This window comes from Andrographis paniculata, unplaced genomic scaffold (genome assembly GCF_009805555.1).
Source record: "Andrographis paniculata isolate CXL003 unplaced genomic scaffold, ASM980555v1 Contig11END, whole genome shotgun sequence".
Taxonomy (NCBI): domain Eukaryota; kingdom Viridiplantae; phylum Streptophyta; class Magnoliopsida; order Lamiales; family Acanthaceae; genus Andrographis; species Andrographis paniculata.
Window position 1 is genome coordinate 715,543 of NW_026137391.1, and position 24,027 is coordinate 739,569.

Below are 24,027 nucleotides of genomic sequence, written 5' to 3' on the forward strand. Positions count from 1 at the left end.
ATCACAACCAGGAGATTTTGAGCTTATATTAGCTGGATGTATTATCACTGATGGAATTTTTAAGTTTCTTTTTTATCACAAGGTCCACCTTGGATCACATTCTGTTGATCAAGATCTTATCTTTGATTCTTTTGCTTTAACTCAAGATAAGATATCTTACTGTGAAAACTCCCTCTGCCACTCTTTTTCTTGGCACAAGAACACTATTTTTGGCATATGAAATCGATAGGTGATTTTGACAAGTATATATATATATGCATACGCGTGTGTAGTGTATACACATACATGTATGATGCAAAGCAACCTAGCAATGTACGTAGAGTTCAGGGAAGGAATAATCAAGACATCATTCAGTATATAACATATCTACTTTTAAAATATGTAATTGAAAAAATATTATCATCTCATATTTTACGTAACTACAGTAAGTAGATAATGCATGAATGGAAGCATAATTGTGTGACTTTTAGCCATGCACGCATAGTTATAGACATACATGGACAACACTAAGCAACCTAAGAATATATGTAGACTTAGGTAAAGAATAATTAAGACATCATTAGGGTGCCGAATCTTCAGAATTTGATGGTTTTTTTATAATGGTAAAGAGGAAAACGAATAAAATGGTGTGAGTGATATTATGCCACATATGATCATTACAAAATGGAAACTGTAAGCATCCAAAAACTTTCCATGACTGTGGCCTCAAGATTATAGCTACGGTCCAAATAGAAGGGGCCCTTTCATCAGATTTTTGAACTAACCTGAGGCTGCAGTTAACTGAGGATGAAGTACTGGAGGAACCCCAAGATAGTTTCGTCGCCAATAGAAGTCTGAACCTGAAAATGAATGTGTCTAAGAAACTTGTTGATTAGTTAAGTGATTTAATGTGGATTAAGATAGGGTTAGTGCACGTGACGGCTGTGTATTGTGAGGGCACAACATGTCCCCACAACTCAGCCCTCATCAAAGCCTGCATGTAGATCCAAACTCAGGCACTTCAATTTTCCTGCAACAGTTGGCTGCAACAAAGTCAATAAATAGCGAATCTGATTAAGAACTACGAGTGGTGTGTGATCTGAAACCACGATGAAGAAGACACTCACAAAGTGGAAAAGAATGCTGAAACAGATGAGGGGAAGACTGTATATCATTAGAGTTTGCATTACTATGCTTATCTGCTGGGACAAGTATTCTTGAAGTTAAATATATATATATATATATATATACATGTATATATACCTTTTGATCGATGTCTTGAGATCCTTGGTCTTCCTCTTCTTCTTCATATATTAGCCCCCTTTTCTCATATACAGCCTGCAGGTTTGTCAGATAGGTGGAGACTCTCGACTAGATGATTATATAGTCTCAAGAAGAGTTGTGACTATTGGTGAGTTTTTTGGGGGATACTAATGAAAGTTAATTTGGTAGTGAGAGTTTTAGGACAGCACTAGATATCTAGTTAAGTTCTTCCGATTCTGGTTTCTCCCTTCTTCCCTATACATGCACTTTGAACACAACAGCCGATCAGTGATCCAGCCAGGGCAACATGAAAGATGATCGAGTGACGAAGCTGTGCAGTAAACTAGGCATAAATGTATCTACATGCATAGAATGTAATGTATATGTAGCAAAATTTGAAGATGTATAGATGTTTTTGAATCCAGGTAGAATATGCATAAATGTATCTACATAAATGACGCCAATAGTTCAAGCTTAATGTGAATAAAACTCAGCTGGTTCTACCTCTTTTTAAGGTTTCTTGAGAATTTATCCATACCGAGCAGATGTTTCCGTCACTTAAATCTTACAATCTAATAAGTTACAAGCAATAGAAAAGGGAAACAGGTGAGATTCTGGAGTGATTAAGAACATCATCATTCATCAGAGTAGAAATCACCTTATGCTCCTTGTGTAATAACACATGAATAGAATTGAATACTATTTTAACTTTTCCCCGACCCAAAAGTCAGCAATTCCTCTATTAACAAATAGAACTGCAGATGACCTTTATTATTAGTATTTTTTAACAGGGTTCTTCAAGACATGAGCAATAAATGCATATGCAATAGCCCTACTGTACATTATCACAAATGTCACCAACATGTATAGAAAAATTTAAGTTATCCATGAAAGTGAGGACATTGCTAATCCTTTAGGTTGAGACAAGGAAATAAGAATAAGGTTTTATTAAATTCAGACGAGTCATTTTTCGATGGAATTATGCAGGGAGACAAAAACTAATGACTATGCATATTCTATCTTGTACAGACAATGGGGCCCTTTTGCAAGTTGGCATCAGAGTCCCCAACATCTCTCAACCACTACATATACAGCACTCATACAAACAAGACTCTTATTACCTCTATATATACCAGTCTTTCACTATCCTATCTTTCTGCACCATTGCACATTCATTCTACAATAATTTAGCTTACAGACATTGTCCATTTCTTTGTCAATTCTTGATACTAAGACTCCGAGTGAAAGATCCCAGTGTAGAATTGCCACTGATCATATAATCTCTCTCCATATATATACCCTAAAAAGTTTTGCCAGTATCTTGAAACCCAAAGCTTTCAGTTTAGTGACATGGGCTTGACAAGAGGTCAGAAGTTCCGGGTATGGAAGAAGGTTGCTAGTTGCATTCAAGAGCAAAGGACACGCCTATACATTGTATGGAGGTGCACTATTATTCTCATACGATGGAAGCTGGATGGGGTGGGCTCTAAAGACTGATAAAGGAAGAAGGAATAGCACATTGCACATGCACAAGGAGATCGAGGGATTGGGGCATGTAGGGTGTGTGTGTGTATACTGCAGCTTAAGGCCTAATAGACAGAAACTCTAAAGTGTCTGGCAAATCAAGGCTAAGGTTTGAGCACACACACATATATATATATGCAAGTAGTTCGATATATACATACCCAGTTGTCTGTAGTATTAGCTTTGGGGTAGTTTGGAGTGTACATTAATAGTGAGAGTAGATTGAAACAAGATTTTGATATATGCATTTTTCTTTACGAGTTTCGACATTAGGAAGCTATGTTATATGAAATTCAATATTGCAGTGAAATAGCAAATAAGCAGTCAGACATAAATGTAAAATGGGAAAACAAACAAAGAAAAGCTTAATGATATGCAAGATTTGCAGCCTTGTCGACGCAATCAATCACAAATGAGTTATGGTATATATTGAAACAAATGAGTTATGGTATATATTGAATACAAATGAGTTTAAGTAGAACATAACTTAGGCTTCTAACTAACAAAGGTGGCTCAAGAAAGTCTTCTCCAGAAAAATCTGATTCTACTTTATTGCAGCCAAAAAAAAAATGGGTAAAAACAGAAACAAAAATAATTTACATATATCAGAGGTGGGTCTGAAAAACTGCACAACATTCAATCATCATTCCTTACTCGTAGTTATAGTACTTCTCTGCAGAATCTGGATGTCTTCATTCTTTACAATCCTATTAAATGCAGAATCATCCTCGTTGAATTTCCTGGGGGTTTGTCCTGATTTATTCGGGCCTCCCTGAAAGAATATAAGAAAAGCATTTATGAAGTTTGAACAATTAATCAGGAGAGAAAAATGAATGACCAAATAAAATAAGGTCCTACTCCTACAATGGCAGGAAGCTATTGTCATGTACTTCTATTACTGCATCTCTTTGAAGATATTTTATTGCACGTTATTTTGATCAGCACACATAAAGAAGTAGAATAGTTTTCTCGAAGAAATTTACTAAAAGAACCAGTAGATAAGTTTACTTACAACTCCTTTATGGACATAATTTAGCCTTCGACTTGATGGTGCACGAGCTATTGATGAAGCAGCAGCAGCAGCTGCTGCCACACGTATCCTGCATCATGACAACATGTAACGTGATTACATTTTCAGTAACCAAAACGTTGCAGTTTGGAGGTCCAATTTTGCATACCTATTGTGGACATCAACAAATTCATCTGTTTCATCGACGATTTCCTCCTGCATTGACAGAAAAAGGTTGGAATGGAAGTCCATCAGCATGGTATGGAAAAGCTAAAGTAGGGGCTGAACAAACTCACCTGCAAAAGTTCTTCAAATACATCTTCCAAGGTGATAATACCAATAACTTCACCATCTACGGATTCTTCTGCTGAAGGGGCGAATCCATCAACAACTGCATCATTATGTGTTTTAGTGGCATGTCTTGGGGTCCTTTCGACATCAACAACAACAGTATCCAGTGTTTCTTCTATATTTGACAGCAATGGAACAGTTATGTCTGAATCTCCATTTTCAGATTTTCTTTCCACGGGCTTCTCGGATATAGACAGGGGTCTTCTGTGTTTTCCTTTGGACTTCACCACAGCTGCCATATGACTGCTGCCTTTCTGAAACTCGTTGAGTATGTCATACAGGGGCATGTCTGCTGGGACACTGGGAAGAAACTGTTTAAATGAATACTTCAGCTTAAGAATATGATCCATAAATAAATCAATAAATAAATTCTATACCGTGGAATCCTTCGAATGGAAACTGAACTCACTGGAGTCTCTGTTTCTGCTCTCACCGTCAGAAGACTCTTTACCTATTATTACAATGTTTCAAGTGTCATAAAAACATACATGGTAAGAAATGTACACTTTCCAGAAGGCTACCAATAGAAGTCCAATAATGTTCTTTGGGTTCCCTGAGTAGACAGGAACTCGGCTATGTCCACGTGCCAATATTTTTCCCATTGCTTCCCTGAGAGGACACACTTTTAATGTCAATTCTACCTTACATAGTTCATCTAATTGTAGAGGAGATAAATTTGAAAGAATCTACCAAGTGACTGCTAATTACAGCATTTAACAATAATAAATATACATTGAAGTATTGGATTTCAACATGGATCAGCCAATTAGGATTTCTTACCAGTTCAACTTTGAATTGACATCCAAAGAGAATGTGGACTCAATTGGTGTCATGGCCTCTTCAGCTGTCTATTTGGAGTTAAAGAAAAGGGGGGGAAAAGAGCATGAAATGTTTAAGTCAAGATATGATATCAGCTTCAATAACAATTCAACAAGACGTAATTAAGTTCCACAAAAAAGAGCATAACCAATGCATCCTCAAGTATGCACGTAAAGATTCTCACACATACCTTCTCAGTCAAATCTAATGCCCCACTGATAATTGTTGTCTCATCACGAGTGAGTTCCCCGCCTTTGCCAGCCTACAAATGCAATGAATCATTCAAGACATTTAAGGAAAATTTCAATGCTGGCATTTCCTGCATATTAAAGAATTGGGAAAAAAATAAAACTATACGTATGTACTGTCACCTAATATACATTGATTTTGTTTCATTGTTCACTATTGTAACTGCATCTAAGGCATTCTCTTATTAGTTTAAAATATTACCTCCTGGCTGTGGATAGAGACAAGGGCTTTCAGCTGCGCTCGTCGAAACAGTGCTTCATCATGTCCCAAAACAAAGTCGAGAATCTGGTTTTAAAAACTTAACCATCTAAGAATTCATGACTTCTACAAATAAGCATTGATATACTTCTCTTGAATATCAAACCAGATCAGATCTAGACAATAAATAAAAACTCAGAGCTTCTTTGCCATGATTTTACCTTGGGAATGTACTGATATTACCTTTCCAATAGGGTATGAAACGGGGTAGCAGATAACCATCAGAATCTGTACAAGCCAAACTAAATTTGCACCTACTGCAAGTCCATATCTACTGCATATGGCTTGAGGAATAACCTGACAATATTGCATAATACAAAAGTAACAATCGGAGCAATACTAACTGTGTATATATCTGATAAACACTTCAAACAAAGACTTCAATAAGTACCTCCCCAAAAAATAAAACGAAAGTCACAGAGAGTATAATGGCAACATATTGATTGAAAATTCTGTCCAGATATATTGGAAGTGCCTGCAAGATGCAAAAGTGACAAAATTGTGGAACTTACAGTGATTATCGGTGAATTCATCGTTATTTACACACAGTGCATTTATGCATATTTCAAAAGTCAGATGGAAGTAACAGAATTAACCTCCATGGCAGCAGCATTACACAAAAGCAATGTCACAAGAAGCTGATGCTGCTTCTGAACCACAGGAAGTATTTTTGCTGAAAACATCAAACTCAATGGGTAAACAGAAAATTCTTCTTGTCAAAGACTAATGAGAAACTTTAGAAGAATGCTTTTGATTTGAGATTAGAATCGTAAAAGACACAAGGGAAAGAAAATTGTTCCTCAAATTTCGGTAGCATAAGTTAAAACACACATTCTGATAATTACAAATCCCAATTACTACTAATTCGAGCATTGTAAACTGCTATAACAAAGCTAGTAATGTTGATTGCAATAGGTGAATTTGGTCTTTGCAAATTTCATTTTCTCCTTTTTATCATCAAACTGCTTCAAATTCTAACCAAGATAATATATACATATATATATATATATGAAACAAAAATCTCACATCCATGGTCCTGTCAAAACATCCGATTACATACCAGTATATATATATATAAATCTTCATCGCATTGTGATCAGAACGCGAAGCCAAACAAAGAAATTATCGCATAAACAATCAAACATCAACAATCTGCAAGTCAAACTACAATTCCACATGAAACGAAATTAAAAAAAAAAAAAAAAAAAAAAAAAACGTGCGAACCAGCTTGTTTCTTTTCCGACGAGGAGCCACTGCGCTCGAGGATCTCGAGGTCGACACGGCTTAGCGACATTAATCCCAGCGTGAGGCCCGACATTATCCCCGCAAACAGAACCAATATGCAGGAAAAGCCAGCGTAGGCGAACCACAAAACCGTGCCGAATTCGATCTCGGCGCCCGCAGAGCCGTCCACGCCACCGCCACCATTCCTGACGGCGGCCATGGACGCGAGCGCCACCGCGTTCATCAGATGCATAATGTTGTCGTCGTCTTCCGACGATGATGCAACGATGGTTTCTCCCCCAACGTGACTCCCCCGTTACTTATAAAAATGGGATTTGATTCACAAGTTGCGGTAAGGACGTGTTTGGCTTGTTCCGAAAAAACAAAAAAAAAAAAACAAGATTTTGGAAAATGATTGTCCGTTTCTTTATTTTTGGAAAACGATTGTTCAGTTCTTTTTGTTTTTGTTTTATTTATTTTTTTCAGATTTTTGTAATTATTATTTATTTAAAATACTTTCTCTGTAAATAATAGATAAATTATTATTTTAGTAAAATACATAAAACACTATATATTTTATTTATTGTGTCCACCTTTTGTTTTATGTAAAATTTGTACGAAACAATCATCCTTGTCCAATAGTTTATTCTAAATAAACACCTCAATTAAGCAAATTTAATACAATAAAAAAAAAAGATACAAGGTATCTTAAATAATTTTTTAAATGAAATAAATAAATAAATAATTGATTAATTTTTTTAAATAAATTATTGATAGAATCAAATATTTAAAATATTTTATTTTTTATTTATATAATTTAAATTTTTATTTAGAATCAAATATCAAAACATATTTAGATTTGAAGTCACTTTAATGTCGACACAACATGTTTTGTATGCCGAATGTTTTGTCTACTATAATAGTAGTCTATTTATTGCCACATACATTACATTGCATCCATCTCGATTTCAAACCATGAATTGAATTTAATCATGTGCAAATTCGAACATTCTTTTATATATATATATATATATATATAGTTCTTACAATGTCTTCGAATGTTCGACCATCCCCTCTCGACTATCAACACCCGAGTATGCAAATACTCGCCTCATTACAATCGAGTTTTCGATAATCTTGTTCTAATGATTGTGTCTACGATGCGCGACAAAACTACGTCGAACATCAAATGGATTATTCTCGTTCGATGGTTCATCAAGTTCGTTATGCTCGGAGCGCTCTTCGGGATCTTCATTTCTTGGATGATCGATCGACTAAACTTCCTAACTCTTCGAAAGAATCCCGTTGATATCAACCTCAATGCCTCCCGAGATTTAAATCGATCTTCGAAAGACTTCTACTTTCCAAGTAGTTCTTTCGAATCGTATTTGGAATTTCCTCGAGAAACGGCGATGAAGAAAGATTTAAATTCATCGACGGCGTGGATTTCCTCCGAGCTTGAGGCGAATTATTCATCCGCTATTGTTGATAAGTGGTTAGCTTCGCGCAACAAAAGTTGTAAGTTTTTTAAAACGGTCGATATCGAAGTTCCCGGTCTTGACGGTATTAAAAAAATTGAGCTATCGAGCGGCGACATCCATGGCTTCGTTTTCCGAGCAATCGACGAGTCGGGCGAACCCATTTGTTCTGGAGGCGATTATTTCGAAACTGATCTTTCGGGTGAAATATGGAAGGCTCGACCTCCGATTAACGACACCGGCAACGGAACATACACGTTTTCGCTTCAAGTTCATCCCGATTTTCCCGGCGAATATAACTTGACGATAATCTTATTGTTCGGGAATTGGGAAGGGTTCAAGCCGTCGCCTGAGAAATTATCCATGGACAAAGTTCTTCGGGTTTTTCGAATCAAATTCCATGAGTCCGCATCCGAGCCACCGTCTTTAAGACAATGTTGTAAGTTCGACTACCGGAAGGACATTTGGTCCGGTCGATGGACTCGTCTTGCAAGAAACGATACGTGCTCGATTAGTGACGACGGTAGATATCGATGCCACGAGCCAAGCTTTCCTTGCCGGAATCCATGGTGTGACGGTCGATTAGGCGCGTTGGAAAGCAACGGGTGGGTCTATTCGGCGCATTGTTCGTTCAAGATTTTCTCCGGCGACGAGGCGTGGAGGTGTTTAAAAAACCGGTGGATTTTTTGGTGGGGAGATTCGAACCATTGCGACACGATCCGGAACATCCTCCACTTCATTCTCGGCATATCGGATATGAACGTTGTGCCTCGAATGTTCGATCGAACCGTCGCGAATCCAAAGAACCCCTTCGAGACGGTGCGATTCACGAGCGTTTTCAACGGGCATCCTAACTTGACGGGGAATTATCATGGGTTGAATTCGTTGACGGACGTGAAGTATCGACGGTTGCTCAAGGGGTTCTTTTCGGGCCTCATTGTCCCCGACATGGTCATTATGAACTCGGGCTTGCACGACGGGTACTATTGGCCTAACATTACGAGTTACGTCAAAGGATCTGACTACGCTGCTGCATTTTGGGCCGAAGTATTGAAAAGTGTCGAGGGGCGAGGGGTGGCCCGGCCCGAAGTTGTGTATAGGACGACTGTGGCTACAGCGGGCCCAGCCCGAAGACTCGGATACAATCCTCAGAAAATGGAGGCTTTTAGTGGGATACTGATGGACAAACTGAAGCGACATGGGATTGTAGATAGAATTGTGGACGGGTTCGACATGACGTTCCCGTGGCACTACGACAACCGGTGCAACGATGGCATTCACTACGGTCGCGCGCCGTGGAAGATGAGATGGAAGGATGGCAAAATTGGGCATCAATATTTCGTCGATCTTATGTTGTGTCATGTGTTGCTTAACGTAATGTGCCTCAAATGATCGAGGTTGTATATAGATTGTAATAATGTGTTTACTATGAGTGGTTATTTTAATAATTCGAAGATTTTGCAGCATAATTTGAACATGCTATATGCTATAGTTACAAACAATACCGGTTAATAATTTATTAAATATTTGTATTGTGACACCCTACTAAATACTTTTTCAGTCCAAGTAAAAATAATTATGATTTAATAAAAATAATTATAAATTAAAAATAAATTATTTATAAATTATAAATTTTAAAATAAAATTAAAATATTTAATTATAATTAAAAATAGCGAAAGAAATAATGCGGAACAAACAGAAATACGATAATTATTTATAGTTCTTTTAATTAAAATACGATAATGAGAAACATTTGAGCCAAGAATATGTGGAAATGAAGCGTGGCTTGAGAAGAAGCTGGATTAGGGCTTTTCTTGATTTTCATTTATTTTCGCATCTGTCGTGTCGTCGTCTCCAAACAAACAAATCTTACAGCCGCAATCACTATTCACTGCAGAGTAATCATTGATCTATATATATATATTACTTCTGCTGCAAGAGAGGCTTGGGGGAAAATTGAAGAGTAAGAAAAAAAATTCCCAATTGAGGTAATTAATAATTTACGCCGCGTTTTAATTCGACAAATTCTACAGAACGTAGGGGAGGATCGGTCTGTGGGGATTTGTTGTCCTTCGATCGATTAGGTTAAAATCTTCGACATTTTTTTTCTTTTTTTTTTGTTCCTTCTGAAAAGGGGATTTCCCTCGGAACTGGTGGTTTTGTTATACATACGTCTCGGAAAAATTCAATCTGGCAAATTTAGGAGGAATAAATTTGAGGCCTCGCTTGTCGTTGAAGCAAGCTTTACCAGAGGATCCAGAAGACGAAGAGTGTAGGCCTTGGCGCAAAAAGATCTTCTTTTTCTTCCCGCATTCTGCGAAAATGGCTTTCAAATTCAGTTGGGGTTCTCTGCTGAAAGTGATCTTGCTTATGGTGTTGATTGGGGGAATTGTGTTTGCTTGCTTTACTCTGCCTGTTGAAAAGGTTAGATTAGGTTTTGTAATTTGGGAATTTTTTTGATTTCATTATGGTGGTTTGATGAGGTTTATTGGACTGATTTGAGTTTATTTTTGTTTATTTGTTTCTGCTATTGCTTTGGCTACTTGTGGTTTTACTATGCTTATGGCTGATTTTGGTTTAATTGGAGTGATATTGATTGGTTCTTGACTGTGTTTTGTGGAACAATTAAACTTATTGGATTGTGTTTTGGTTTTGTTTTCGGGTTTCTGATTGCTTTGGGTATTGAAAATTTTGTGGTGGAGATGGTGGTTTGAATGGAAAAGTTGCAATTAGATAAGCATTTTGGATTTTTGGTTTTGGTTTAGGATTAGTTAAAAGTTAATAGATGCGACTTAAATAGGTGTTTGATGTGATGGTTTGGATGGAAAAATCACGTCTGTATGTTTTGGGAGTGTTTTGGTTTGGTTTAGGAATAATAAAAGGTTTCATAGCACGTGTTTGATGCGACATAAACATGTATTAGATGTGGTGGTTCGAATGATAAAATTGCATTTAGATATGCTTTGGAAGCATTTTGGTGTTCTGGTTTGGTTTAGGAATAGTAAAAGGTTGAATAGTATGTGTTTGATGTGATGTAATCAGGTGTAAGATGTGATGTTTTGAGGAGAGAATTGGTTTTGGATATAATATGTTCAACAAATATAAATTTCGGATGCGATGTTTTTTAGTGAGTGTAGATATTGCGAAAACAAGTTTGAAAACATGAGTAAACGGAGGTGTTTGGAAAGTTCGAAATGAAAACATAAACACAATTAGATAATGTATTTCTAATTTGTGAGTTTTTAGCAAAAAAGAGGCATTGGAAGGAAACAACATTTGTTATTTTTCGTTGGATGATCGTAGTTTTGGGTAATATAAGCATCCTTGTATAGCTGCGGCGCTGCATTATGGTATAAAGGTAGTGAAAAAGATTTCTGTTTGTTTGATTATTTAATCTAAACCTTTGTTTTCGGCAGATACTCAAAGATTTCTTAGTATGGATAGAGCAAGATCTTGGTCCTTGGGGCCCTCTTGTGCTGTAAGTGTGGTTTTTTGAGCTTATACTAATCAATCTTTTTATTTTATATTTTTATTTCTGTGCCTAATGTTAGACACTGTTAAGCTTCCGTGTTTCAAGATGTAAAATAAAGTACATGAAAACCAAACATATATACAATGAGAAGTTCGGAAAGCGCAAATATGACCTTAACCTTAAGCAAAATTGAAATTAAGATGGACTGGCAAAAGTAAATCTTAGATTATGCATAAAGATTGGGTATTTTTATGTCGACGTGTTTTTGGAAGTTCAAATTAGGTTGAAATTTATCCCTTTCTTGATTATTCTCGACCTTAGTGTCTTAAATTTTTGTTATGTTTGCTTTTCATTTTTTACTTCCTAATTGAACATCTTCATGTGGAAACATATTTTTGGAGATTCGGCCTTGATTTTCTGTTCAATTAGTATGGTTTAAACTGAAGATTTTTTATAGGATTAAATATATTTGTTTCCGAGATATGTGTAAATTGTAAAATGATTGAAAGCTTTGCTCTAAATAATAAATGTCATATTCGATCGATTTTTTTCCCCCAATTTTTTACTATTTAGTCTCCCAATTTATTTCTGAAAACATCATATCTGGCCGTTATTTCACTTCAAAAATAACAAAATTCAAAACACATACCAAGTGAACAATCCCTATGTCTATACAATGTATGGTAGATTAGGTTGATTAATGTACTCGTGTTCTAGTAAAATTGGAATGTTGTTTCGAGTTCTAATGGATTGTAAATCTTGCAGAGCCATTGCTTACATTCCTTTAACGGTGTTGGCTGTTCCAGCTTCAGTATTGACGGTATGGATTAACGTGTTTTTAGATGCAATTTCATCCTTTTTGATTTCCAATTTTAAATTCAAAATCTGGTTTCCGATTATCTTGATACTCCAAATCATCGAATGTTCTAAATCAAAGCATCGGCAGTACTAATTACCCTGTTAAGAAATGAAGATATCTTAAAAATTTTATTTATGTTGATCTAAAGTGTGGATAGTTTAACATGCACGTTATATCTTTATCTCGTCATTTTTTTTTTTTTTTTTTTTTTTTTTGTCATTTTCAGCTAGGTGGTGGCTATCTCTTCGGATTGCCTGTTGGATTTTTCGCCGATTCAATTGGTGCAACTATAGGTGCTGGAGCTGCATTCCTCGTTGGGCGAACGGTAAGTTTCTTACTTATACGTTAAGATTAAATATCTTTCATCAAATATTTATTGTTATCATTTATTTTCTAACGATGAACAGATCGGGAGGTCATACGTTATATCCAAGTTAAAAGACTATCCGAAGTTCCGTGCGGTTGCCATTGCAATTCGGAGATCAGGATTCAAGGTATGTGAGCCTGTTGCTTATAGGTAGTTCGATTGGGATATTTTTCTTATTTATCTTCTGCGCGATATTTCAAATCCATTTTATGCTTATGTAAAATCGAACTTACCACAATTCACCTTTGAGCAGATAGTGTTGTTGCTCCGGCTCGTTCCTTTACTCCCCTTTAACATGATGAACTATCTCCTGTCCGTGACTCCGGTGCCTATAGCTCAATACATGCTCGCCTCGTGGTTGGGCATGATGGTACGAAACTTCAATCATCCTTACGTATTTTTTGTGATTTTGAAGATTCCGAGGGTGTGTTTGTTTGGGGATTCGGGTTTTGGTTTGAGTTTTAAATAGTAAAAACTTGAATTTGACTAGCTGTTCGATGGCATGTTACGTGTTTGTGATTTCAAAGATTTTGAGGTGTGCTTGTTTGGGGATTTAGGTTTCGATTTGAGTTTAGAACAGTAAAAAATTTGAATTTGAATGGCTGACGTTGATGGCGATGTTTTAAAGGTACAATTGATTTTTAGTGTAACATAAAAAATAAAAAATTTTGTATTTGATTTGATATTTTTGGAGTGAAAAAGAATGCTTTCGAAAATTGTACCGGGCTTATATTGCTCCTTTTGATCTTCTTTCCTTAGCCGATTACCTTTGCCTTGGTCTACGTCGGGACAACCTTGAAGGATCTTTCAGACGTAACGCACGGATGGCATGATTTCTCGAAAACCCGATGGGTATGCATGTTTGAGCTCTTCGTCGCTACTCGGTGACAATTCTCTTGTCGTTAATTTTTGTGTGCTATTTTGATGCAGGCGTTTATCGTGTTGGGTTTCGTCATGTCGGGTAAGTTTCGAGTGACTTCGTAACAATGTTATTTCGAAATTAAAATAGCGAACCTGATTCTCGATTCGAATTGTTTTTATCTGACTTTGTCGCGCCTACTCACGCTTGCAGTGCTGTTGCTGTATTGTGTGACGAGAGTCGCAAAGGCTGCTTTAGATAAAGCGTTGGCAGAAAACGAGGATGAAAACGTCGATATTTTCGACCAACAGCTACCGGTCTCCACAGATCTCGAAAATCCGCTGATAATCAAGATCGACGACAACAATCGAGACGCAAATCACGAAAAATAGCTCATTTTACGTGTAAGCTCGCCACTTTGCTTTCGGTATTTTTCTGTACAGCCAAATATATGATAAATTTCTTCGCGTCGAACTATTGTTCTTACAGTAAAATAATCAGACGTAAAATCGGAGACTCGACTTTATATAGGTTTTTTCAAGTGTATATATTGTTTCAATACTCTCGTTATGTAGATTCGTTTAATCTTGCGACGTAAAGGGAAGATAGCGCGCTTGGTAAGACGATCTATAATTAGCCGGTTCTAAAGTTCGCTGAATTCAAAATGCTCGACTACAAAATTTATTAGGAACCCGGCGGGTATCGATGATGAAAATTTGCGAGAATTGCTGTTGAGATTAATCGATCACGACAATTTTAATTGAAGAATACAGCTATAAATTGTTTGTTAAACTAAACGAGTCGAACACAGATATAAGCTCGATCAAATTAGCACTGTTCAATTTGTATTGAGCTCTAACAAAAATCTCAGCTTGGCTCTTTTAACAATTGAACGCAGAGTTGAGCTCAAATTCTTAACTACTTGAACTCAAAACATATATATATAAACATATATATATATATAAATCAGACATTTTTTGTAATTTTATTTATTTATTTATTTTGAATTGCAAGAAACATCACAGTTTACAAAAAGATTGGACATCTTTTTGTAATTTTATTTTTTTATTATTATTATTTTACTTTTTTTTTTTTTTTTTTTTTTTTTATGACGTTAAAATCCGCAATCGTTACCGAAAATCCGCACCACGTAAACTTTCGATCGATCCTGCAAACTAGGTCCTATAAGTGACCTGGAGGCCACCTATGATAAGTCATCCCATACCACTGGTCATCCCTTACTAGATTTATCACCATCTCAACTCAAAGTATCTATTTTACCATTTTCGGGAGTATAATTTTTTTACTTTGTATTGCGAGAAACTTGGCAGACCAGAAATGTTGTATTTTACAGACGCACCCGAATCCACTAACTTTAATTTGTTGCGGCTTCCACCAACAACTTTGGTGGCTCTGATTTGGACCACATTAACATTAACGAAGCCCAAATTGGTCGAGCTGTTAAGAGTAGGCCCGGAAAACAATTATCGAAAATACGGTATTCCTCCGTCCAATACAAAGTTGTCGTTTATTTTTTATACGTAGATATTTTAATATTAATATTATAATAAATTGTAGTAAAAAAAAAGAATATACCCGTACTAGTATTGTTTAATATAAAAGTAATGACATTTATGTAATATAGTGTAAGTTGGAAGAATATTTATTATATTAGATAGATAATACAATTACTAAATCAGAAAATTGTAACCTTGTTTTTAGACGGATAAAAATAGAAAATGACAACCTTTCAATAGGACGGAGGAAGTATATTGTTTTGATATTGTGCCAAAAAAGTATCATCTCTGTTCCGGCTTTAAGGGTCTTATTTACTTTTTACGTGTCGATATTAGAATATTAATTATTATATCAAAATATAGTGCAAATTGAGAAAAAATTGCAAAAATACTTTCATTAATGTCTTATAATACTAATAGAAGAATATTTGTATAAAAAAATTATACAAATATAAAAATATTTTTAATGTTAATTACAATCACGCAAAAAAGTAAATGTAGCCCTTAAAGTGGACAGAAAGAGTATTAAAAATTGTGATGGTAATATAAAAATACTATTATGTTGAATTGTTAACTTTTTGTGACCGAATAATATAAGACATTAAGGGTGTGTTTGTTTGGGGGATTGGATTTTAAATCCACTGTTCATCCTATTTTTTTCTCCCAAAAATATCAAATCAAACACCTATTTTTTATTTTTTATATTATACTAAAAATCAATTTTATATTTAAAACATCACATCAACACCTATTTATATCACATCATACAACTATTCAAATTTAAAATTTTTACTATTAAAATCTCAACTCAAAATCCACACCACCCCGAACAAACACACCGTAATATTATTTCATAGGTTTTCTATAGAGTAAAGTGTAATATTTTGTGTATATGTTAGTACAACGGTGTTTTATGCGGTTTTTTTAAATATTTTTGATATATTGATAAATCTTCAGTATATAAATCATTTCGATATATATATATATATATATTTTTTTAGAAATAAAAGTCAAAAACTCTTCCAAACATGACCTAATTTTGGTCAAGGCCTTGCAAGAAAAGTGAAGAGAGAGCCAACAACAATGCAATGATTATACATGAAGCAAAATCATATGCTTGTATTTGAGTGCTTTGGTGCCCACTGCACTTAATTTCCCTTTTCCTGTAATAAATAAATAAATAAATAACCTATATATTCTAAAGAAAATTTTAATATTATTTATAAATAGTAATTTCTGAAAAAAAAAAACAATTATACTAAATAGTATCTATTTATTTTTACAGAATCATATAACATTTTAATTTTTTCATTATTTTTAAAATTTGTCAAAATTTCAAAAATCTTTATTTAACGGAGCCAAAGTTGGTGGTGTGAATTATTTATTCCATCACCTTCATGACACCAAATTCTTAGATCTGATTTTAGTTGCGTATTATTTATCATCTTTTCTTCGTTAAACTATCAAATTAAATACATATTTTTTATTCAAAACTATCGATCTGTTCTCTCAATATTATTTTCCAATTGTGATTTTCGAAAAATAATTTTTACAATAGTAAAAAAAAAAAAAAGAAAAAAAAAACTTCAAATATTCTTTAAAAAAAAATCAATATATTCAATTTAAAACAATATATTTATAATTTTGACACAATTTTCTATATCATACAAAAAAATAAATCTATCTAAACACACAACCATATCAAATACTGTTTCAATTTAAATTTTTATTATTATCAGACTCCAAACATTAAAGGAACACAACCATACTCATTCCCCTCTTCTTTATTTAAGTGCCCTTTAGGACATCAAGAAGTTAGTTTCATTTATGTTCTTTTCGTTACAAGAAAAAAAAAGGGTTCACCCACCGGCTGTCGCTAAAATGATTGTCCTAAGCCTAATTTCAATTACAAGATGCTTCAATGGTTGCAAGGATCACACCAAAGTCTCCGGTCCCGGGACGAGAATTTGGAACTTTAGCGACCGGCCAATCGAGCTTCAAGTAAGAGTCGGATCGATCCTTAAAAAGGCGCACACTTTGAAGCCCGGATCGTCGAAAAGGCTCAAGGGCAAGAAAATTTACAAAGCGTATATGCCCGGAAAAGCCAAGGGGGGCGACGGAATTTCGAGCCTAATTTATTATTACGACGAAACGTGTCATCCTTACATTTGGATTCATGACACGGGGTGCGATTTTTCGAGAATGGTTAAACAACAGTATATCAGTCTCGAGGAATTGAAAGAGTGCTCGGAGATTAGAGTTTTTAGGGATCATCAAAGAGGGTGCATTACGGTTCGTAAGAAGTCGAGGCCCGACTTTTGTTGAGGTTCGTAATCGCTATCTTTTCTAGCATTTGGTTATCGATTTTTCAGAGTCGTTTTGTTGTAATTTGATCTTCGTGCAAAAATGTTTTGAAGTTGTTAAGAATTTAAGCGAGGATCGAACACTGAATAAATAGTTTTTCAATTATCGATTTTTTGTCTATATATATGTATATATATTTTATATATTATTATGGAAAATTTCAATTTTTAAATAAATTTTAATCTAAATAATACTATGAAAAATGAAAACAAGTAAACAAATCTTGATTTCTACTTCCCTAGGCTCTCTAACCCCTTGAGTTTGTTTAGATCATTAAAATAAGTATTAATTTTTATTTTTTTTTATATTAAACAATTTGAAAATTTTAGTTAAAAAATGATATTCGAATATTTATTTACATTATTCATAAATTTATTTTAATTTAAAATGTCACAATTTTAAATCTCTAAACCTAACTCCAAATCAACTAACAAAGGAACCCAAATTAAACTATATATTTTTAATTTTATTTTAGCACCATCAACAATTCTTTTTAAAAAGATTAATATATATTTTTATTTAAAATATCAAATAAAAAATGATATTACATTAAATATCATTTTAAGGGTGTAATATATATATATATATATAATGAACTATCGGTGAATAATATAAAAAAGTAATTTAAAAGTATAAGTAAAAAGAATATAAATTTTCAAAATATTATATTAAATAAATATTTATATTTATATAACATCTAAGTGAATTTGTTTGATTGAAATATTCTGATATTTTGGCATGCTTTTGAACATAATAAAATTTTTTAAATAATCATTCAATATTATAAAAATAAATATTTGGTGTAATAATTTTAACAAAAACTATTGTTTATATAAAATACTAATTAAAAATAATATTTTTTCTGTCCCAATACAATGATCTTATTTATCATTTTTGTCCGTCCTAAAACAATAGTTTCATTTCCATAAATAATCATATCACCATAAACTATCCTACTTTTTCATTATTATTACATAATTGTCATTATTTTTTACACTAATGATAATATAATATTATTATTATTAAGACTGTACTTTTGGGACAATGAAGTATAATATTTTAAAAATTTATTATTTTCAAATTAACTCAAAATTTCTTAAAAATATTAAACGGGCCTATAAACCTTTTAATCCAGTAAGAATTACGCTGTCATCTTTCCCCCAAATTGGGGATTTCTGTAAAACCCTAATTTCTTTCCGAATGAATCATTCATGCGATTTTAACGTCTGTAATTCGTTTGATTGTGTCAATCATCTCTTCCGGAGGGCTCTTTGAATCCAATTGGTTGATGATGAATTTAAGGTAAGATGTTTTTTTTGAGATGTCTTATCGTTCTGTGTTTTTGTAAATTTTGTCGAGAAATCAGACCTAATTTGTGGATCGAATCAGCCATTGAAATAGTCTCGAAATCGTTGATTGGTTCCCTCTTGGATGAGATATTGGCAAACTCCCATATGCAGCAGCTTTGTTTGATCGAATTCCTTAAATGTGTGCTTTTGTGCTTTAAATCATACATAAACCTTTGGAATTGGTTTATGAAATCATTTTTTATGTTCTAATTAGATTATATCTTTAATATTTTAAATATATTTATCTATTTTGTTATTTTAATTTTTTTGAAATTATTTTAATTTTAATAATTGTGTTTATTACGTAATTTTTAAAAAATTTTACATGCTTGACAATCCGCTTGTTTGCAGATTAAGTAAGATTGATAGAATTTTGATGTCTTATATATTAATCTTAATAGTTTTATATAATTAAACTGACCTTAAATTGTGACCCATTTTTCTCCCATTAAGTCTATGACATTCAAAATATACGTGAGAAGTGTTAGAAAATCAGAATACACCATAGCTAATTGAGAGCCATCGTTTGGCAACATCATCTTAGGGTTCCAGATACAGAGTTTGGCAACACCATCTTCCCACGGTTTCAATCTACCATTTGCTTGAAAAAGAGAGTATTGAGAATAAATTTAATTTTTAGCAATGATTGGGGGTTTGTTTAAATTCCGCTTCCGCTAATATATTTGATCGTATGTTTATTTTCTAACATGAATTTGAAAAAATTTGGTTTCAATCTTATATTAAAATAATGATTTTTTTTTTTAAAATTGCAGAGTTCAAATAATAAAAATTTAAAAAAAATTGTCTAAAGAAACAAACCCTAAAATATAGTAAAAATACTTGGCTCACCAAATTATTTGATTTTGTATATCCATTTTATCTTAATATTATGTGTGTTTATTTGGAAGATTTTATCTTTCATTTTACTATTCTAATTTTCTTTTAGTTCTAAAAATATCAAATCAAATACACAATTTTTATTTATTTTATTACATTAAAATCTAATTTTATATTCAAAATATTACATCAATACATATTTATATCACATTAAACAACTATTTTAATTCAAAATTTTACTATTCAAAATCAAAGCTCAAAATCCAAACCTCGCGAGTAAACACACTTGCGATTGCATGTTTCGGAAATATATATTTTTTAATGTGTTAGATAATAATTTTAAAATTAAGATAGGCATTTTAAATGAAAAATAACAACAAAAATGGCTAGAAAGTAACATCTATTAATATTGGTTTAATTTATTTCCATTAATATTAACATTTTGTGTTATGTGCATGTACTTTATTTTTTTAAGATTCTAGAAATAATTATTTGATTTGATAATTTGAATCCAGACATAATATTAAATAAAATACATAAGAAAACAAAAAGATTGTGTTATTTGGTCATTCAAAAAATGTTTCCAAAGACCATAAATTGGCCGAGTTGCGACTCAAAAATCATATTTGTTTTCGACAAAAAGTACAAAATCCGACTCTCGGAAAATGTAGATAAAAATTTTGTTCTTTCAGGCCAATAGGGGACCATTTTATTCGTTCTTATTAGAATTACGAGAGGACAATCCATGTTTTCCGAGCCCTAGTCGAGATAAAATAAGCACACATACACACGAAATGGACCACTCGGACAACGACCGATGAACCTTGACAAAATCTCGGGATCCAACTTCTTACATCAAATCTTCGTCACTTGTACACTCGGGAGTTGGGATCCATGGCGCCCCCGAAAATCACTCTCTATCGTAAAGTCTTCGTCGCCATCGTCTTGAGCGAGCATTCCCGAGACGGAACACTTATGCTCGCTCGTAGAACAAATAATTCTCCACCGTTCATTTAAAATAGATAGACCGTAAAAAAAGAAAAAAAAAAGAAGATGAATTGTATACTATTATTACAAAATATTAAATGACTCATTTTAAAGGGGACGAAAGTAGTATTTTATTTTACTATTAAAATATTAGTAGTATTATTTTTAGTTTTTGTACCTAATCAAATCCACGTAGCTCTTCGTCTCAGATAAATTGTCAGTTTTCTGTATATACGAGAATTTAAATAAAGTATAATTAATACATAATTAAAAAATATATTAGTAAAAATACTAATTATTGTATTATAAAAATAATTATAAATTAATATTAAAATAACTAAATAGTTTAACTAAATTAAAATATTATAAATTTTAAAATATAATTAAAATGTATAATTATTATTATTATTATTTTTTTTTTTATGTAAAACGGATCAAAATAAAAAAGAATTGAATTTATATAAAAAAGAAAAGGTTCTAAACAATATACAATATTTGTTTTAGGTAAGAATTTTTAGGTGGGTAGTACTCCCTCGATCCTAGATATCATGTTACCGTTTCTGTCCGTCCCACATACAATGTCACTTTCATGTTTTGGAAAATAATTACACACTTTAATTTCATTTTAAATTTTTTAATTAAACTAATTAGTTATCTTAATCTTAATTTATAATTATTTATATTATAGGATAATTATTTTCACTAATACATTCTTAATTATCTACTAATTACACTCCTCCTAAAATATTGTCTACAGTGTAGCAGACAAGACGAAAGGAGTATTAAATATGATAATTTAAAAATCAAGTGATATGATAAAAAAAAATAATATATATTTTATTTTTTATTTGAATAATATGATAGAATAAAATGTGAGATAGACGTTAAATATAATTAATTGTTTTCTATTTTAAAAATATTGATAAGTATTTAAGACATACCCAAAAAATATATATATATATTGTAAAAAATATTTGTAAACAGAGTGAATACTATTTTTATTTTATGATGATTTTGGTTTGTTGTGCGTTTCTCACTCCTCTCTCTCTCTCACATAGAGAGAGAGACACGCAGTCACTGCAAAGTCCAATAATGTCTGTGAATTGAGTGTCTGCAGATTCCTCTCTGCAACAATCACTGCTACATCTCATGTCATCACATTTATAAATATTTTAGCATTTTCCCTTCCCTTCCATTCTTACAACATCACTATGTTATGCCAATTTTTATTCCATCTCCGTCCAACTTATTTTGTCCCATATTTTTATTTTCATTTATTTTATATAATTTATTTTTTAAAATATAATTATACAATTTAATTACATATTAAAATTCATAATTTATAATTTTTTATTTTAATTAAATTATTTAATTATTTTTATTAATACATTTTTTTATTATTTAATAATTACATAATATGTAAAACTCTATGTCTAAATTAAAATGAACAAATTAATTGGGACAGAGGGAATAACATTTTTCTTCCTAGACTCCAAATATATAGCTTTGTGTTTCATTCAATATACTTCATCTGTGAAAGATTATCGTTTACTTTTTGCACATATATTTTTTAATATTAGTATTATATTAAGTTATAGTAAAAAATACTTCATCCGTCCTAAAACTATGGTCTTATTTGGGTTAGGCACATAATTTAAGAAATATTTATATTATATTGATAGTTGGTAAAAAGTATGAGTAAAATTGTTTTTTACCCTTGTGAATGTATAATATAAAAAGTAGTGACATTTGTGTAATAATAATGAAAAAATAGGGATAATTTTATGGTGACATGAGTATTTATGGAAATGAGACCATTGTTTTGGGACGGACAAAAATAACAAACAAGATTATTGTGTTGGAACAGAGGGAGTATAGAAATACCCTTGTTAGTATTGTATAATATAAAATTAATGACATTTGTGTAATATATTATAAATTGGAAGAACGTCTATTATGCTAGATTGATAGTACAATTACTAAATTAGAAAATGATAACATTGTTTTGAGACGGATGCAAAAAGAAATGACAACCTTTCAATGTGACGGAAAAATTTCATAGTTTTTGAGATAATTTTAAATAAATACTCCCTCCGTCCCAGATACCATATCCACGTTGCCGTTTCTATCTGTCCCACATACCATGTCACTTTCCTTTTTTGAAAAATGATTACACGCTTTAATCTCATTTTAAATTTTTAAATTTTATTTTTTTAATTTTAATTAAATTAATTAGTTATCTTAATCTTAATTTATAATTATTTATATTATAGGATAATTATTTTCACTGATATATTCTTAATTATCTACTAATTACACCCCTGTTAAAATACCGTGTCTACAGTGTAGCAGACACGATATTTGGGACGGAGTGAGTATTATTTTCTTTATTATTTAAATTTAAATTTATTTTTTCAAAAAAAATATCATTAAACAATATTCTTATTTTTTTTAAGTAAAAATATATATTATATTTTATATTTTTACTATAAAAGATAAAAAATAATTATTATTAATTATTTTTTCTTAATATTTGTGCTCAGGTATTTGAGCACACAATTGAATGACAAATTGAATATAAAAAATATAATGTACTATTTTCATCCAATAATAAGAGTCTCATTTACTTTTTGTGTTAATATTTAAATATTAATTATTAAATAAAAACATAATAGAAATTAAGAGAAAGTGACCATAATACTTCTATTAGTGTTTTATAATACTATTATAATGACATTTGTGCAAAAAATTATACAAATATAAAAATATTTTTAATATTAAATACAATGCAACAAAAGATAAATGAAATCCTTAGAGATGGACAGTGAAAGTACTATGTTTTAATCACATTTATACAATTATTCATACCCAAAGTAAAAAATGCAAACATTCAAAAACATATAAAGTGAATACACTCGAGACGGCACGCTGCCACCTCCTCCCTGCTAGCCAAGTGCTTGATCAGGTTCTCATTATTTTATATATTTTTGTGGTGAGATATGTGAGCTTTTTTGCATATTTATATTTAACATTAAAAATCGTCACAGATGAACTATGATCTCAACGGTCATAAGTTCATCCCACACCATCATATCATATTCACAGTCCCAAAACTATAGTTTGGGTTGTATTTGACACAGAATTTAAGGAATATTAATATTATATTGATAGTGGGTAAAAAAATTTTTTGCCCTTGTGAATAGATTAGTATAAAAAGTAGTATCAATTGTGTAATAATAATAAAAAAGTAAGGGTAATTTT

The 24,027-nt window shown here is 32.3% G+C and overlaps 4 protein-coding genes across 8 annotated transcripts; 3 read left to right on the top strand and 1 right to left on the bottom strand.

Annotated features, from left to right (window-relative positions):
- Positions 1–3,155: 3,155 nt before the first annotated feature.
- On the bottom strand, positions 3,156–6,985 carry LOC127251064 (DUF21 domain-containing protein At4g14240-like). Of its 3 annotated transcripts, XM_051274634.1 has the most exons (14): positions 6,677–6,747; positions 6,513–6,532; positions 6,049–6,125; positions 5,844–5,927; positions 5,636–5,749; positions 5,396–5,479; positions 5,136–5,207; positions 4,907–4,974; positions 4,648–4,735; positions 4,504–4,577; positions 4,072–4,426; positions 3,945–3,991; positions 3,779–3,866; positions 3,156–3,538 (listed from the first exon to the last, which is right to left on the bottom strand). In XM_051274634.1, exons 3-14 carry the CDS (start codon positions 6,052–6,054, stop codon positions 3,410–3,412), a joined length of 1,209 nt encoding a protein of 402 aa, XP_051130591.1. In that variant the 5' UTR covers positions 6,055–6,125; positions 6,513–6,532; positions 6,677–6,747; the 3' UTR covers positions 3,156–3,409. The 3 variants fall into 3 exon arrangements, with proteins under 3 accessions (XP_051130591.1, XP_051130583.1, XP_051130598.1); XM_051274626.1 differs by lacking the exon at positions 6,513–6,532 and having other exon boundaries at positions 6,677–6,985; XM_051274641.1 differs by lacking the exons at positions 3,156–3,538; positions 3,779–3,866; positions 3,945–3,991; positions 6,513–6,532 and having other exon boundaries at positions 4,212–4,437; positions 6,677–6,985.
- Positions 6,986–7,734: 749 nt separating this feature from the next.
- LOC127248014 (uncharacterized) lies at positions 7,735–9,546 on the top strand. Its single transcript, XM_051270144.1, has one exon. It carries the CDS (start codon positions 7,735–7,737, stop codon positions 9,544–9,546), a length of 1,812 nt encoding a protein of 603 aa, XP_051126101.1.
- Positions 9,547–9,913: 367 nt separating this feature from the next.
- Positions 9,914–14,271, top strand: LOC127250882 (uncharacterized). Of its 3 annotated transcripts, none has more exons than XM_051274349.1 (10): positions 9,914–10,143; positions 10,290–10,579; positions 11,572–11,633; positions 12,393–12,447; positions 12,713–12,811; positions 12,894–12,980; positions 13,107–13,223; positions 13,613–13,705; positions 13,784–13,814; positions 13,926–14,271. In XM_051274349.1, exons 2-10 carry the CDS (start codon positions 10,478–10,480, stop codon positions 14,102–14,104), a joined length of 825 nt encoding a protein of 274 aa, XP_051130306.1. In that variant the 5' UTR covers positions 9,914–10,143; positions 10,290–10,477; the 3' UTR covers positions 14,105–14,271. The 3 variants fall into 3 exon arrangements, with proteins under 3 accessions (XP_051130306.1, XP_051130315.1, XP_051130298.1); XM_051274358.1 differs by having other exon boundaries at positions 10,359–10,579; XM_051274341.1 differs by having other exon boundaries at positions 9,914–10,579.
- A 2,736-nt stretch (positions 14,272–17,007) lies between these two features.
- LOC127249988 (uncharacterized) lies at positions 17,008–19,121 on the top strand. The gene is made up of 2 exons (XM_051273119.1): positions 17,008–17,555; positions 18,960–19,121. The coding sequence occupies exon 1, from the start codon at positions 17,057–17,059 to the stop codon at positions 17,552–17,554; it is 498 nt and encodes a 165-aa protein (XP_051129076.1). The 5' UTR covers positions 17,008–17,056; the 3' UTR covers position 17,555; positions 18,960–19,121.
- The last annotated feature ends 4,906 nt before the right edge of the window (positions 19,122–24,027 follow it).